Source organism: Gallus gallus, chromosome 20 (genome assembly GCF_016699485.2).
Source record: "Gallus gallus isolate bGalGal1 chromosome 20, bGalGal1.mat.broiler.GRCg7b, whole genome shotgun sequence".
In the NCBI taxonomy this organism is placed as follows: Eukaryota; Metazoa; Chordata; class Aves; order Galliformes; family Phasianidae; genus Gallus; species Gallus gallus.
The window spans coordinates 9799851-9814676 of record NC_052551.1 but is presented as its reverse complement, the minus strand read 5'-3'; the positions used below and the strand labels follow the sequence as shown (position 1 = coordinate 9814676).

The following is a 14826-nucleotide window of genomic DNA, read 5'->3' as shown; positions in this document are numbered from 1 at the left end:
CCCAACAATCCCTCCAGCCTTGAAACTATTCATTTAGCTACTAGAAATACCCAACTCTGCTGGAGATATGGCAACAAGGGGCCAAGACCACAAAGGGATTCTGAATTGATGAGAATTAGGTGTCCATATCCCCCTGTGAATTCATATCAAAGTGAGGCAGCCAGCTCTCTGAAGACGACTAGCAAGTGCTCTATCAGCCACAGCCCAGAACTGGTTTTAGAAATACCAATATGCATTTAAAAGCAGCGCATGCACACAGCCAATCCCCTCCGAAATCCAGATCTGTGTGACCGAGTATGGCAAGCTCTTACTTTCTGGCACACATCCATATGTTTTTTGAGCCCAACGACGGTTTTCCTGGTTATAACGCTGCAGGTTGGACAGGCAACTTCTCCCTTCTCACTGATCTCCCGCTGCCACTGGTCCTCGGGATTTGCTGGTGAGAGAGAGGAGGGAGGTGTGACACCCAGAGACAAGCAGAGAGCACCCCTTTCATAAGCCTTGGTTGGTCATGTTAAAAGGCACCAAAGCAGGGAAGTTTGTGATGTTTAAAAGATATTTTTATATGCACAGGCCAAACCAAAGCTAGACACAAATCATGCACGTGTGAACCATGCCTGTCCCACTGCTCCTGCAGCAAACAGGGCCAATGGGTCACCGATGTGGGGTCACCCGACCTGCTGGCATTTCGTGGTATTTCACATTTCCAGCTCCTGCTGGTATTCTGCATACTGGGAGTTACAGTGCCCCTCATCACCTGAACTTGCCCTGCTCAGAGTAACTCCCTCTTGCCAAATAAAACAATTAGTGAAGCGAAGCAAAAGTGAGCGCCTCAGCTCCATTCAGATGTGTGCCTGGAAAGCTTCTCTGGCATTTCTCCTCCCGGCAGACACACAGGCAGCCAGGGGAGTGCTGTCTTCCAGGCATGTGTTTATTTGAACGGCCAGGTCCAGCTTAAAAACACCTACAATAAAAGATACCTGCGGCCAAAACCTGCCCCCAGATCCAGAGTTCATGCCGTGTTCTCAGCAGAACAGTGCTGGGTTTCCTGCAAGGGAAGCCCAGTCTGAATAAAATCTGCCAAGTCAGTTTATTTGGATGCTTTCGCATGGCTGTGAGATCACAGAGTCGTTTATTTGAATTTGAAACCAATGCAAGGTACTGCAGCTGTATTCATCTTGCACATCCTGTGTTCCTCCTGCCGTCAGAGCTCCCAGGGAAAGTCAGCCTGTGCTAGGTTGTAGGCTGTACCCTGAAGGCTCCAGGACAACAGTCATAGTTATATGTTGGCACTGTTCATGAAGTTACAAAAATGCCAGCATCCCAGGAGCTGCTCTGAACTGTGGTCACGCTGAAGCCAGGTGGAACCAGGATCTGGCTGCTAACTCCCAGCACTTACAGCGAACCCATCTATCCTCACAGTGACCCCTTTCCGGATGTCAGCTGTGACTTTATGGTCAGTCTGCTACACCTCAAAAGGGCAGGAACTGTCTGCTCCTATTTGTAGTCTTGTGCTGGATTTAGCTCCTGCTTTTGCTCACAAACCTGCAAGAAAACTCATCCAGCACAGAGACTGCCGGACCAGGAGGGATGCAGAGATCACAAGCTGTGCAGGTGGGGACCATTCAGGCTCAGTGCAGAGCACAGGACCGAGCTGCCAAGCAGCCAGGCTGCATGCAGAGCTGCTGCCTCTGCTCTGCCTCCACCGGCCTTACCTGCTGGTAGGTGCACAGCTGCTTCCTTCTTCACACCAGCTCCTGGAGGTTTCTTTTTCAGCTCCTCCATGTTGGTGCTCCCCTCCAGCTTCTTGGCTCGATGTGCTTTCGCCTTGTCCTCTGCTTTGACAAGACCTGTAGAGAGAAGGGACTTTGTTCAACACTTACTTTAATAGCATCAACCAACTTACAAGTAGCAGGAAAAATACCTCCACTTCTGACATAGGAACAATGAGATAGGTGTAGGTCTGCCAAGGCTGTATGTGTAGGACCACGTCTGCAGTTATCACAATGTTATAACTAGCTTGCGGTGCTTTGTAAATTGAAAGAATCATTTCCCTCAATCCTCACAATTTAGGAACTACAGAAACACCATGGCAAAGCAGGTAGGCTGCTTCTGGCAAGGGAGACTGGGAAGAAGACATTCTGTAGAGAAGGCAAAAGGGCATTCTGCAAGAAACCAAAAGAGGCAATTGAATAGCAAGTTCAAGATATAAAAGGGATGCTCCTGCTGGTGAACTCGCACTGGAAAGGCTTCACGCTTCCTCCAAAGAATGAGGATTCCTTTTAGAAAACTGGACAAACTGGGTTCCCAGACATCAGATCCCACAGGACCTCTCACTATTGGCTCTCTACACAACTGTCATGATGGACACAGGTCCCTCCTGGTCCTGCTGGCTTCTGGGAAGGTGAGGAAGGACAAAAGGGGAGGAGAGCTGACCTGGCAACAGGTGCACAGTCCCCTTGGCTGATGGCAACCATCACTGAGCTGCCTGCAAACCAGAAAGGGCTCTGAAAGAATGAGCTGGGAGAGGGACTCAAAAGCAGGGCTCTCCATACATGCAGAAACAGCACCCCATGACCCTAGTGGCACCCTTGACCCCAGGGAACAAGCTTTGTTGTGTTACATATGGTATGTTGAACCACAGGGACACTGGGAAATGCCTGCCCTATTTCAGTTTCCATTTGAGGCAGTAGGCCATGGGGGAACGGGCTTATTCACAAGGAACCCACAGCAGACGTTTCAGCCTGTGGCAGTGCCTCTGCGGGGAAGTTAAGGGAAACAACCCCAGACTTCCCAGGAGCCAGAGGACAGGAAATCACAGAGACCACATCCTATCTGCTCTTTGTAAGTGGGTTTAATTCCTTCAAAGCCATTAGCGCTTCTCCCTCAGGACTTGTACTGGAAGGTGCTGCCTCCTCCAGTGCCTGGAAACGCATGTTTTATTTCCTCGGTTGAATGAGTTTCATAGCCAACACGAATCCAGTTGCTTTCAAGCTGGGGGTGTTCCAGGTTTCCTCCCTCCATACCCAGCTGGGTGTGCTGATGGAGCACGACCACAATCCCACTCACTCTTGCTTCGTCAAGCTGAAGCAGCCAAATTCTGAGTCTCTTCTCAGAAAAGAGCCCAGTAACGCATCTCTTCCCCCTTGAATTCATTTTCTGTAACGTGGGCGACCAGCACTGCAGACAGTCTGAGAGATGAATGCGTCACCATTCTACTCAGCAGAAATCCTTCTCAGCTCCACTGGCAATACTGTGGCATCCCAAGCCAGAGATCGCCTGCCTCACAGCTCACTGGTGCCAGCAGCTCTTTACTCTGTGTTACAGACTTAACCAGGGCCTTCCCTCTCCTCCCTCACTTTCCAGGAAAGGCTCCCAAGCAGGGCAGACAGGGCTGGTATCAATGACAACAATGTTACTGCCTTTCATTTCCTTTCCTTTCCAACTCTATGGTCAGAGGCACCAGTTCCTCTGCCATGACATCTCAGTGCACGGTGTCTCCCACATTACTTCCAGCACAGGGAGGGCTCTTGGGGAAAGGGCTTGAAATGTCCCTGCAGCTTCTCCCTGAGGTGTCCCAGAGAGAAGCTACAAAGCACAGCTGATCCATCCCTATTACCTTTTAGTCCAAATGTTCCCGAGATGGACGGCTGCTCCCCCGTAAACTTCTTAGGAGTTTTCTGTTTCCTTCCTGACTCAAAAGAGAGAAACAGAGAGAGAGATTTGGTCAAATACCTTTACTGCCAGGTGGATTTCAGCTGTCCCAGGGCCAGGGCTGTGCACACACTCCATGTCAGGAGGAAAGGGATCACCCCAAGGGGCCTTTACCACTATGAAATAAAGGAGATGCTGAATGCAGCAGGCAGCCCAGCGAACACTAACAGGATTCTGGTTCCCACACCACAAAACCAGAAGTCATAATATCTAAGGCCAATTCAATGACTGAAGCCACGGTTCCGTCCAGTGCCAAGAGCCTCACAAGCTAAGGTGTTTGGTGCTGGTTTGCTTGGGAGCTGCAAGCAGTGCAAACCCATGCTACGATAAGGGTAACCATGGCCTGGCCCAGCCCAGCCTTGCCTGCCAGCCACACAGTGCTAATAGAGCTTCCTGACACCCAACAGGTAAGGAAAATATGTTTGTCACTCAGCGTGGTTTAATGCCACACTCAGAACAGAGGAGCCAACTAGGCAGCTCGCTATGCTGCAGGTAATTCAATCCATGTCCAACCCCACCGGTACTACAGAAATATCTCTACCATAACTACAACCCATTTTTAACTCACAGTGGAACTCACTGTTGCAAGAAACCATGGGAGTAAATTAGCAGGATGTTAAAAAAAAAAAAGGCTTAATTACATCCAGAAACCTGCAGCAGCAATCACTGGATCACAACCCTGACCCTTCCCACGGGAACCCCCTCCCCTGGGCTCCTGAACCAGCATAGCCCCAGGCTCTAATCTTACTGTGCTTCATCCTCTCGGGGTCTTCCTCCTGCAGTGAGGCCTGGCTGCCCCCCTGCTGCCCACCATCCTTGCCACTCGAGGACTTTGCCGTGGGGGTGGCAGCTGCAATTGCCTCGGCTGCGGCGATCTGAAACTCCTTGCTCTCCCGGCTCTCCGCCGGGCATTCACCATTCTCAGCATGATCCTGGGACAAGGCTTTTTCCGTCTTTGCCTGTTTGGGATGGATGGTGGGGCAAGCTGAACTCTCAGCAGCTCTAGGGCAAAGCACAGAGGGCTTGTTTAAAGAGGGGTTGAAAGACAAATGTCCTGACACTTCTCCCCACTCCTAATCCCAGACCATGGGAATGGAGGCTTCCAGCCATCCCTATGCCACTACCACACAGCCCAGACGCAGCCCGGTACCTTTTCTTGCCGCTGCTCTTCCCAATGGCCTTCTGCACTTTGTTTTCTGTTTTGCTGGCTGGCACTGGTCGGTCCAAGTGATTCCAGAGACGATGTTTTTCCAGCTGGGTTTTGGAACTGAAGGCAGCTTCGCAGTACGAGCATGAGTACGTCAGCTTCTCCGAGATGGCGCCCTGTGTGGAGAGGGAGAGAAAGGTGGGTGTGGATGTCAGACCTCAGCAGGGCCAGGATTTTTCTTTTGGACAGTTATGGACACAGTGTGCAATAATACCCTTCCCCTCGTGACAGTTCCCGACGGTCCACGTTCCCTCCAAAATCACAAGAGATCCACTTGTATGCACCTTCCAGCCTGTCCCTGGCCCAACTGTGTCCTCCCCATATGCATCCCATGTTTCTCACAGGGTATAAGGCCTGACAGCAGCTTTACCCTGTAGATAGCAATGGAAAAGGCCACTGGGAAGGATACATGGCCCTCTGGTCTCCTTACCCCTTGGCAGCGCTGATAGTGGTACTTCAAGCCATAAATGCTGGGGAACTCCAGCCAGCAGCCTGAATTGGGGCATTTCACCCTGGAGTGGGCTTTGAATTCATCCTTCCACTGGTTCATCAGTGGGAGCTGGGAACAGGAGAGATGAGAGACGCAGCTGAGCGATGAGCACCTTGTGCCTGGGGGTGCACCGCTATGTTCTGAGAGGGCCAGGGGCACACGTGGCACTTCTGATCATCCCTGTCCACTCCCAGTCCCCTCCCAATGGTTTCAGTGCTCCCTCTCACCTGTGAAAGTCACGGGGATAGAGCCATGCACTGCAAGCTCTGCAGGCTCTCAGTTCCCCCTGAGAATTTACCTTGCTGTGCCTCCTGAGGCACACAGCATGCTCCCGGCCAGGCTGGGGAATAAATCAGGCCAAAAATTGCCTGGGTGATTTAACTACCCCACATTTCATTCGGGTGGTAAATCACACTGTGCCCATTCCCTCACGACAAACTGCTCTGTGTGTTCTCCACGCCAGCGTGCTGGAATTAAACTGCAAGATTCTAGGGGGAATAAATCAACCAGTGCTCCCTGATCATTAGCCAGACCTGAGGTGGCTGCAAGAGAAATGAGCTCATCTGGGAACAGCCCTGGGAAGGGGAGTTTGGAGGGTGTACTGTTCCCCACCAGGGTTTTGTAGGGTACTTAGCAATGCTGTGCACTCGCACAGAGGGGATACAGGGCCCAAGATCCTGCTAAGCCAATTAAAATGCTGCTCTGGAAACTAAACCACCTGAAAGGAAGGTTTAACAGAGCAGGGCTGGCACTAGTGGGTGGTGCAGGGAGCAAGGCAGAGGAAGGGATTGCATCCGGGCTCTTACAGGGATGTCTTTCAGTGCCTGGTTCTCGGCCTTGGGTCGTCCTTTCTTCTTGCCCTCGGTTTTGTCACTGGTTGCATTTCCTGCAAACAGATGTAGCACATGTCACCTTCTGCCCAGCATGCCCCATGGTGTCCACCTGGCTCCGGGCTGCCCTGCCCAAGATGCAGATTCCCCTCTGAAGTCAATTCCAGCTTCCCTGCAACTGAATGCCAAGTCCATGCACCTGCAGACACCTGTGCAGGAGGTGGCTGCACACAGCCCAGCTTCTCCTGTGGTTTGCAGACTGCTCTCCTTTCATTTGCAGAAGCAAAGCATTGAGCATTATCAGCAGAGCTGAAAGCCATACTCCCATTTGAGTCAGATGCAAATCCTCCCATAACTATGCTATTTAGCAAAAGAAATCTGTGCGCTGAGCCAGCTGTTGAGCACAGAAATCCCCTGTCCACTCTGCATGGTTGGTGGGGATGAGCTGCCCTGGGGCTGCAGGAGGACACTGACTTCCATGGGGAGCAGCAGGAACGGGGATGGCAGGGGGTGGAGGACAAGTAAGGCAATGCCTGGAGGGGCTCAGACCAGGAGGAGAGGTGACGGACACCTCTGTGAGGGACCGTGGCTGTGTGTGCTCACAGCAGACTCTCACTGTTCCATCCAGAAACCTGCTCTGTTCAGTCAGATGCTGTGATGTCACCACTTCCAAACAGCCACAGAGACCACGAGCTTCCCAGCACGGTGCTGCAGGGCACACCAAGCACAAACACGCTGAACTGTGCCAAGTCCCAGACTGGTCACTGAGGCTCACAAGGACAGCAAAGTCCCAATTTCACCTAACTCAAAACTGGAAGGGACTGAGCCAAGTGGAACAAAGACCATGACAACTTTCACCAGGGTTTGTATGCAGAGTTTGAGGAAGTTTCTCAAATTAATCCATTGTAACACACTAACTTTAATTCTTCCGAGCTGGAGCACAGCTGTGCAGACACCCCGTGGGTCTGGAGAGCCTCGGTGAGGTGCTTCCAGGCAGGGGATCTATTCACTACGACAATTCCAGGCTCACCAGACACCTGCTCAGGTTTATCTCTACCATTGGAGTGCTGGCATCCAGCTCACGCCCCCCTGGCTCAGAAGAAGTCCAGAACAAGCAGCATCCTCCAGAGGACTGGGCCGTGCTGACGGTGCCGCATGACTGCCCTGACACCATGGGTGCTCTGTGCCGCTCAGTCTCTCTGTTGTGCTCTGCTTTTAGAGGCTAACAATTGCAAAGAGAAACATTCCAAATCAGGGCAATTTCTGAAAATAGAGGTCAGGCAGTTGAGCTGAAGTGATGGAAATAGCAGGAAATAGAAATGGCAATTTTCTGACATAGATTTCAGCATGACTCGTAGCTTGGCTGCAATTGTACAAAAGCCAACACATGGACAAAGGAAGGGCCTGGGAGCTCAGACCATGTTGTTACCCTGCTCCCTGCTGGGGCATGTACACATCTGCCTGCACAAGCACTTGTTGGCACAGCTCAAAAGGAGGAAGCAAAAGTAACAACCAAGAGGAATGAAAATTGCCTGGTCAAAAGCAAGGCGATCAAAGCACTGCCAACTCTTCCTCTGGGGGCAAGCAGCACACGTGCAGAGTGTCAGCACAGCCATGAGAGACCCACCTGAATGGAGGGCTTGCTGCAAGGCTCCTTAAACTGTCATGCTTTAAGTGATGCTGAGTCTCATGCACGGCATTCAGACTGAGGTCTGGGAGGGCTTAATGAGTGGGATGGGGAATGAAAGCCATTTGTTACGATAACAAAACCAAGCCAAAAAGCATCCCAGAAATGAAACCCAAAGCGGCTAGCGGAGGGTAGCTGAGATGAAAAACCTCAACTAACTCAACCTATAAAACACCCTTTCCTGGTGAAAATCAGATATGAAGAAGAGGCTGGACAGTGCGTTGGCAATGGCCCCAGCTCCTGAGCAACCAGAGCTCAGCTCCAAGTGTGGTGCTGGTGGCACTCTGAAGCCAACCCTGGATTTCTCAGCAAGTGAGAGAGATTAAAGAGAAAGCCATCCAGTTACCTAAAGAAGCCCTGCCAAAACCATAGGCTCTGTCCATTTTCATGCCTTCGGCCCCAGCAGCCAGAGGTAAAATAGCAAGCAAGACAATTTCCTCATTTATTTTCCAGCCCTCTGAAGCCAGGCCAGCTGGTTTGCTTCATTTTGGTACCCATAAAGGCATCATTTGGAGATGCTGCATCCCTCGGGAATCCCACTAACTCAGAAGGCCTCATCTGCAAGAGCTGGCTGTTCATGTACAGCACAGCAGCGACCTCTAAGGAACATAAGAACTCCTAAAAAGCCACCCACCTGGCCCTGCAAGGCAGCCTCACTGCTCCAGAGCTGCAGGGAGGATCTTGCAGGCTCACCCCTCCCAAACTGCAGGCTTTGGAGCAGCATTGCAGGGCTCATTCCAAAAGTCTCGTAGAGTGGCAGTGAGGGTTTCTGCTCACCACACCTGCTTTATGCCTCTTGCATTTTCAGTCTTGCTCTTACATGCACGCTCAGACCACAGCACACCCGTGCTTTTCCTATGTGTTTACGTAGGGAAGGACCTCATCCTCCAGGTGAAATGGAGTTACTGCACATCATGGGACTGTATGAGCTGGGATTTGCTGTAAAACTTCAAAATCTCACAACACAGCAATTACCTGCTATTCCTCTCCTTTTTTTTTTCCCTCTGCTTTCTCTCCTAAATGCTTCAAAATAACCCCAATTCAGAAGATCTCAGAGCAGCAGAAGAGCACACCCCTATCCAGCAGCCCAGCATGCCCATGGCCACAGCTCGCTTTAGGGACAGCTCTTCTCTCCTTTTTACAACTTCCACAAGTTTCAAAACTTTTGGTAATGCCTCACGTCAGTGAAGTGCATGAGAGCTCCCAGCCCAGATGCCTCTCAATGCCCTCACTGATCAGCTGCCAGCTGGGGACAGCATTAAGCCTTATTTGCCCTGACAAAGGGAATGCCCATATTTGTTTCCAGCCTCAGTGCTTTCCCAGATATTGCAACAAGGTACCTTCATGATTCCTCACTCCACTGCATCACTTTCAGTCCACGTAAATCAGAATGAAGGGCTGAAATGAAGTCTGCTCTACTTCTAAGGTGCTGATAAGATGCCACCAGCCCTGCGTGCATGTACTCTCCATGATCAGAGCCACGTGTGAGCCCCACAGAGAGGTTGAGAGCCTCTCTGCTCAGCAGAAGCAGACAGGAGAAAATCTCCTTGGGTCTGGAGATGCCTGAATAGTGAAATCCGCCATCGATCAGAGCGACAGCATGCAGGTCCCCGAGGAGCTCCATCCAGGGGGTACGACACGAGAGGCAGCAGATGGCTGAACTCATTTCAGCCTTTCCACCCTTTCACATAACATTTAGCTACCACCATGATAAATAGACTTAGAGACACCCATCTCGTTAGGCAGATGCAGGGAGAGATCGTCCCCTCCGCCCCGTCCACATTCAGAGACAGAAATGCAGTTCCTTACCCAGCCTGGGGAGCTCTGCTGGCGGGTTCAGCCTCGCCTCTGCCCTGCTGTCTTTGCTGGGCTTGGTGGAACCTGCAGTCTTCCTTCCACCTTTACAGGCATAGGAATCCGCCATCTCTGAAACAAGCAGGGGATGTATTAAGTCACATGGAGCTGGGAAGAACGCGTGCTAAAAGCAAGGAGAGCTGCTGGAATGGAGGGAAATTAGAAATCTGACAGCTGAAGCATTCCCACAAAGGGAAGAAACGGGATAGGTTTCTGAGTATCTGTCCTCTGGCTGAGCAATGCAATAGGCATGGTTGAAAAGCTGCTTTCATGATGGGCTGGTTTCCTCTCCACGTATAACAGCAAAGACTTTATTAAAAATTATGGGCTGGCTTCATCCAGAGAAGTGAGGAGTAAATGGCTTTTCCTCTTCGTTTATTTCTATGCTTTCATTTAAGACACCAAAAGGAAAAAAAAAATAGTGAGTTTTAATGAACAGATGCAGTGATAAATTTCCAATTTTCCTTATTAATGGGAAACTGTTATAAACCGAGAATTGCTAATGTTATCTAAATTTTCTGTATTAATAATTCAATTTGGCTTCTCTATAAATAATGAACATCAGAAATTATCACGGAAGGCCCGGTCGTGCTCCCCACAGAAGCAGCCAGCAGGAGACCCCTCTGCTTCAGGAGGATTAAGGCCATGGAGTGGCTGCTTCTGCCCAAGTTCATTTCAAGTATCCTCAGACACCGAACCCAAACCTCACACTTGAATGAAGGGAGATAACACAGCTGGCTGGAGTGAGCTGTACAGCCCGGTACAATGCAGCAGGACGAGGGATGCACCTTGCAGGAGGGGCTCAGCCTGTCTGGTTTGGAAACGTCTCTTGCAATGCAGACAAATTTCACTGCTGGGCTGAGAGAGTATGGGTATGGGGACCAATGAGCAGGGTCTGCATGAGCAGCAGCGCTACAGCCCTCAACTCAGCTCTTGCTGCAGAGCCCAGCCTGGGACCTGCAGTCCCCAGCAGGGACCAAACCTGCCCTGGGGGTGTCAGGGCTTTTGGAAGGCCACACCCAGCCTGAAGAGCATGGACAGTACCAGGGAAGCGACACTGATGCTCAGCCAGACACGAGCAGTGTGACTGCAGGAAGTGCCACCTGCTGCCTTCTTTTCACCTCTGCTTAACACTTCTGTCCCACGTGCATGTGTTTTTTAAAGCACAGATGTGACTTGTCAGCCTCTGATGCCTCCCACATAACCCCATTTGCATCATTCAGCTCAATCCAAGCCAAAGAGGTGCCCCCTGAGCATCCCTTGCCCAGGTGCCCAGTGGGATCGCAGTGCTTGGGGAGCAGCTCCCCTGTACCCAAACCACAGGAAAGGGGGTTGCAGACCCCCAGCCCCACAGCACTGCTATCACAGCGTGGGACACTGTGCTGTCCCTTGAGGTGTCCTTCCAGAGGTAACAACAGAGACTTCCCGCGCAGGAAAGCATAACTGTGCATGGCATGCAGACCAGATGCTCCCAGACGAGCTGGCAAACTCCTCCAGCAAGTGTTCAGCCAGTGACAAATATTGGGTTGTTTGTGCAGACACAAAGGTTAATCAGATCAAATGAGAAATTCCACTCTTGGCAACAGGTTCTCTGGCATTCGGTGGCGAACACAGGAATCATTTATTCCACTCATTTGAACTCCTGTCTGGGTATGAGCTCTGGGAGTGGGCACCGAGTGGGGTCCCTGTAATCCTTCCCCAAACTGTAGCTCGTCCATGGGGACAAATGTGCCAGTGCCCTCCCCTCCTGTGCCACTTGTGAAGGGCAACACATAAGGTCCCGCTGGGAGCAAGGGCATGACACCCTGCATGTTCACACCCAGCAGGAGTGCACACACAGCAGTAGGAGCAGGGGATGAGCTGAGCATCGTTTCCTAACGCTCCATCCTACGGCTGAGCATCACCCCTGAGCGCTCCCGTCCTGGACCTGCAGCCACTGCTGATCGCTTCTTGTTCCCCAGAACACATCCGTCCCATCAGAGAGGTCCTTTCCGGCCAGTTTTGGAGGTTTGAAACTTCTTTGCTTTCCCCATCAAACACTGCTTTGATTTTCACTCCCCTCTAATTTTTAGCTTAAATGAAAAATAAAAGCCAATAAATCTCCTAGCGAGAGCCAAATGCCGCTCCGTGGCCATCGATACAGCCCCGGGGATCCCAGAGGAACTGCCCCAGAGCCAGAGAGCAGAAATCAGCCCATTGTCTTCAGTCATATCCAAACTCCTCACTTGATTTGAGTCATACCCGCTGACACCAGCCAACAGCCTGTGCCGTGTGCCTTTCCATGCTTCCATTGCGTTTTGGTGCATTCTGCAGCCGGTGATGAGAGAAACAGACATTGGCAGCTCCCAGCTGTGAGTGGTGCTGGGATGGATGGGGGGAGGCCGGGACAGCCGCAGCATCTTTGCAGGTCAAGCTTCACTCTATCACAACTCCTCCTCCCGAGGAGGTGTTGGGCACAGCCTGACCGCTGGCACATCTGGCATGAACTGGAAAAGGGGAACTGATTCCACACTCCAACGCCTACCAGTCACTGTGGACCAGGTCAGCAGCAGCACACACACACACACACAGAGACCACCAGGGACTGCTGGGGTGCCCCTGGCCCCAGCACATTGCAACTACCTCAGCACACACCGCCCATTGATTCGCTCCACTTATTGTCAATAATTAATTGATGGCTTGGTGTCATGGAGGTAACGCCAAAAAGGCAAGCGAGCTGTGGGGTGAGTGGCCTGCTGGGGCGGTGGGGATGCAGGGAGGCCATCACAGGTGACAGCCATCGAAAGGAGCTGAGTTGTGCACTAAGAGAAACTTTCGAGCATTGGGAGAAGCTCCTTGGGAGAAAGGGGAATCACCACCGTGGGCAGATCTCCAAGAGGGAAGGGCCTGGCAGGTGATGTGACCCCTGGGGGTAAGGATGGCCACCCTATGCCAGTGGAGGTCTCAGGACAGAGCCACGCATGTCGCTGCCTCCCCTGCCCCTCTGCAGTGCTCTGAGCACAGCTGGTGGCTGTGAGCTGCAGGGGATGTCCATCCGAGGCCGTTCAGCATCACCACCATCACCCAAACCCAACAACACCCGCTGGCCAGCGACCCCCCCCCAACATCCCTGCGAGGCTCTCCAGCAGGAAATCACTCGCGTGGAGCAGAAGTAGCACCCAGCCACTGCACTCCATCCAAGTGCCTATTTCTGGGCGTGGGTGAAGCTTTTGATGGTTTGAAAGTTTCTGTTTGAAGCACATTAGCAAGTCCCTCCCCCTCGGCCATCCTCAGGCACAAAAGCAAATGGGAAAAGCACACACACACACACACAGAGTATCCCAGCAGTGAGCAGCAGCAGCCCCGGTCAGAGCCACCACCCGGTGTCACCTCTGCCCGGTGACCCGCGGGGCTGTGTCACATCACTGCTGTCACAGGGTGGTGGCGGGCGGCCCCACGCCCCGGGTACCGCCGGTGTGAGCAGAGCTGGATGGACGTCCCGCTGTCACTTCCTCGGGCCTGCCCCGGTCACGCCATCACCTGTCACCTCTGTGGCCTGGGCTGTGCCATACTTGGTGGCGGGATCCCTCATTCTCATGCCCGGGCCAACACATCTCCCTGTCACCTCCCCGGCCAGGATCTGCTGTCACCTCGCAGCCAGGGCCACCCCACCGCCTGTCACCTCGGTGGCCCGGGCCGTTCCACCCTCGATGGCCGCGTCCCCCCCGGCTCAGCTCCTCACCTGTCACCTCGCCGCCCGGGTCACCCCCCCCCCCCTCACCGCCACGGACGGGGCCGGGTCACCCCGCGGCCCATCGACCCCTCAGCCCCGCCGCCCGTCCCCTCCCCGGGCGTCCCCCGCCCCCGTCACCCTCCTCCCGGCCCCGTCACCCCGGGGAGGGCCCCACCGCGGCCGCCCGCCGCCCCCGCGCGGGGCCCGGTCCGGGCGGTGCCGAGGCCCCGTCCCGCCAGCAGCCCCGCGCTCCCGGGAGGGGAAGCGAGAGGCAAAATGGCGACGCGGGCTGCGGCCGGAGGAGCGGGAGCGGGAGCGGGGGGTCCCCGCGGCGGGGCCGGGCCGGGGCCTCGCTCGGCGCTTACCTCGGCGGCGGCGGCCGCGGTGCGGGGCGCTGGGACCGGGCGCCCCCCGAGCGGCGAAGCGGCGCCGCCCGCGGCTGTGGGGCCGCCGTACGGGGCTCCCCGGCGCGCCGCCACCCGCGCTCCGCTGCCGCTCTCCCGCCCGCCCCTCCGCCGCCGCCGCCGCCGCCGCGGCTCATGCGCGCTTCCCCGCCCGGCCCAGCCCGCCCCGCTCCCGCCGGCAGCACCGGGCCCAGCGCCGCGCGGCTCTCGCGTGGCTCCGCCGGCGGGGCCCGGCCGCGGGGCGGGAGGGCGGCGGCGCCGCCCCGGCAAGGCGGGACCGGGCAGCGCCCCCGGGCCGGGCCCGGCGCCCACCCCGCCGAGCCCCCGGCCGGAGCCGGGCAGGTGCCTCCCGCGTTCCCTCCGGCCGCGGAAGGACGCTCCGGGCCGCCTCGTACAGGGCCCGGTGGGCAGCGGGGTGCCCCCGCCGGGACGGGGACGGGGCACGCGAGGCCGAGGCCGTGCCGCCGCTGGGGGCCGGCGGGCGGCACGATGGCACGGCGGCACGGCCCGGCTGCACGCGGCGTGGCGGTGGTCGTGGCCGAAGCGAGTCGTGCGGATGGTGCGGTCAGAAAGCGGGGATGGGGCGCTGGCGGCCGTTCCCGAGGCTTTAAGCTCGGTGCTGTCCTGCCCGCTGCACCGTCTCCCAGCGCCCGGTGTCACCCTGCGGGGCTGCTGGCACCGGGACAGGTGTGTCAGGGCAGAGCCATCCCCAGTAACGCCGTGACCCGGGGCTCACCGTAGCCCTGCTGCCATCCCGGTAGCTGTGGCTGTGCGGCAATGGAGGGAAATCAGGCGACTGTCGGCAGGTGGGAGTGCAGCCCGGTGTCCATCGCTACCAGGCCGGTGACCCTGCTCAGCGTCACACGGGAGGCACATGGCAGTGCTCTGAGTTCCATCCCTGCTCCGTTTCCCCCCATCCCCACGGCCA

General features: G+C 54.8%; 1 protein-coding gene across 3 annotated transcripts in view; it reads right to left on the bottom strand.

Annotated features, from left to right (window-relative positions):
- The window catches only part of ZNF512B (zinc finger protein 512B), a 29739-nt gene extending 15746 nt beyond the window's left edge, over nt 1-13993 (bottom strand). For all 3 annotated transcript variants that reach the window (NM_001037830.4, NM_001270612.2, NM_001270611.2), the window contains 9 exon segments: nt 312-436; nt 1716-1850; nt 3620-3691; nt 4463-4716; nt 4865-5037; nt 5352-5480; nt 6218-6297; nt 9738-9854; nt 13860-13993. In NM_001037830.4, coding sequence (NP_001032919.3) covers nt 312-436; nt 1716-1850; nt 3620-3691; nt 4463-4716; nt 4865-5037; nt 5352-5480; nt 6218-6297; nt 9738-9852 — 1083 coding nt within the window. In that variant the 5' untranslated portion in view covers nt 9853-9854; nt 13860-13993.
- Between the last annotated feature and the right edge of the window lie 833 nt (nt 13994-14826).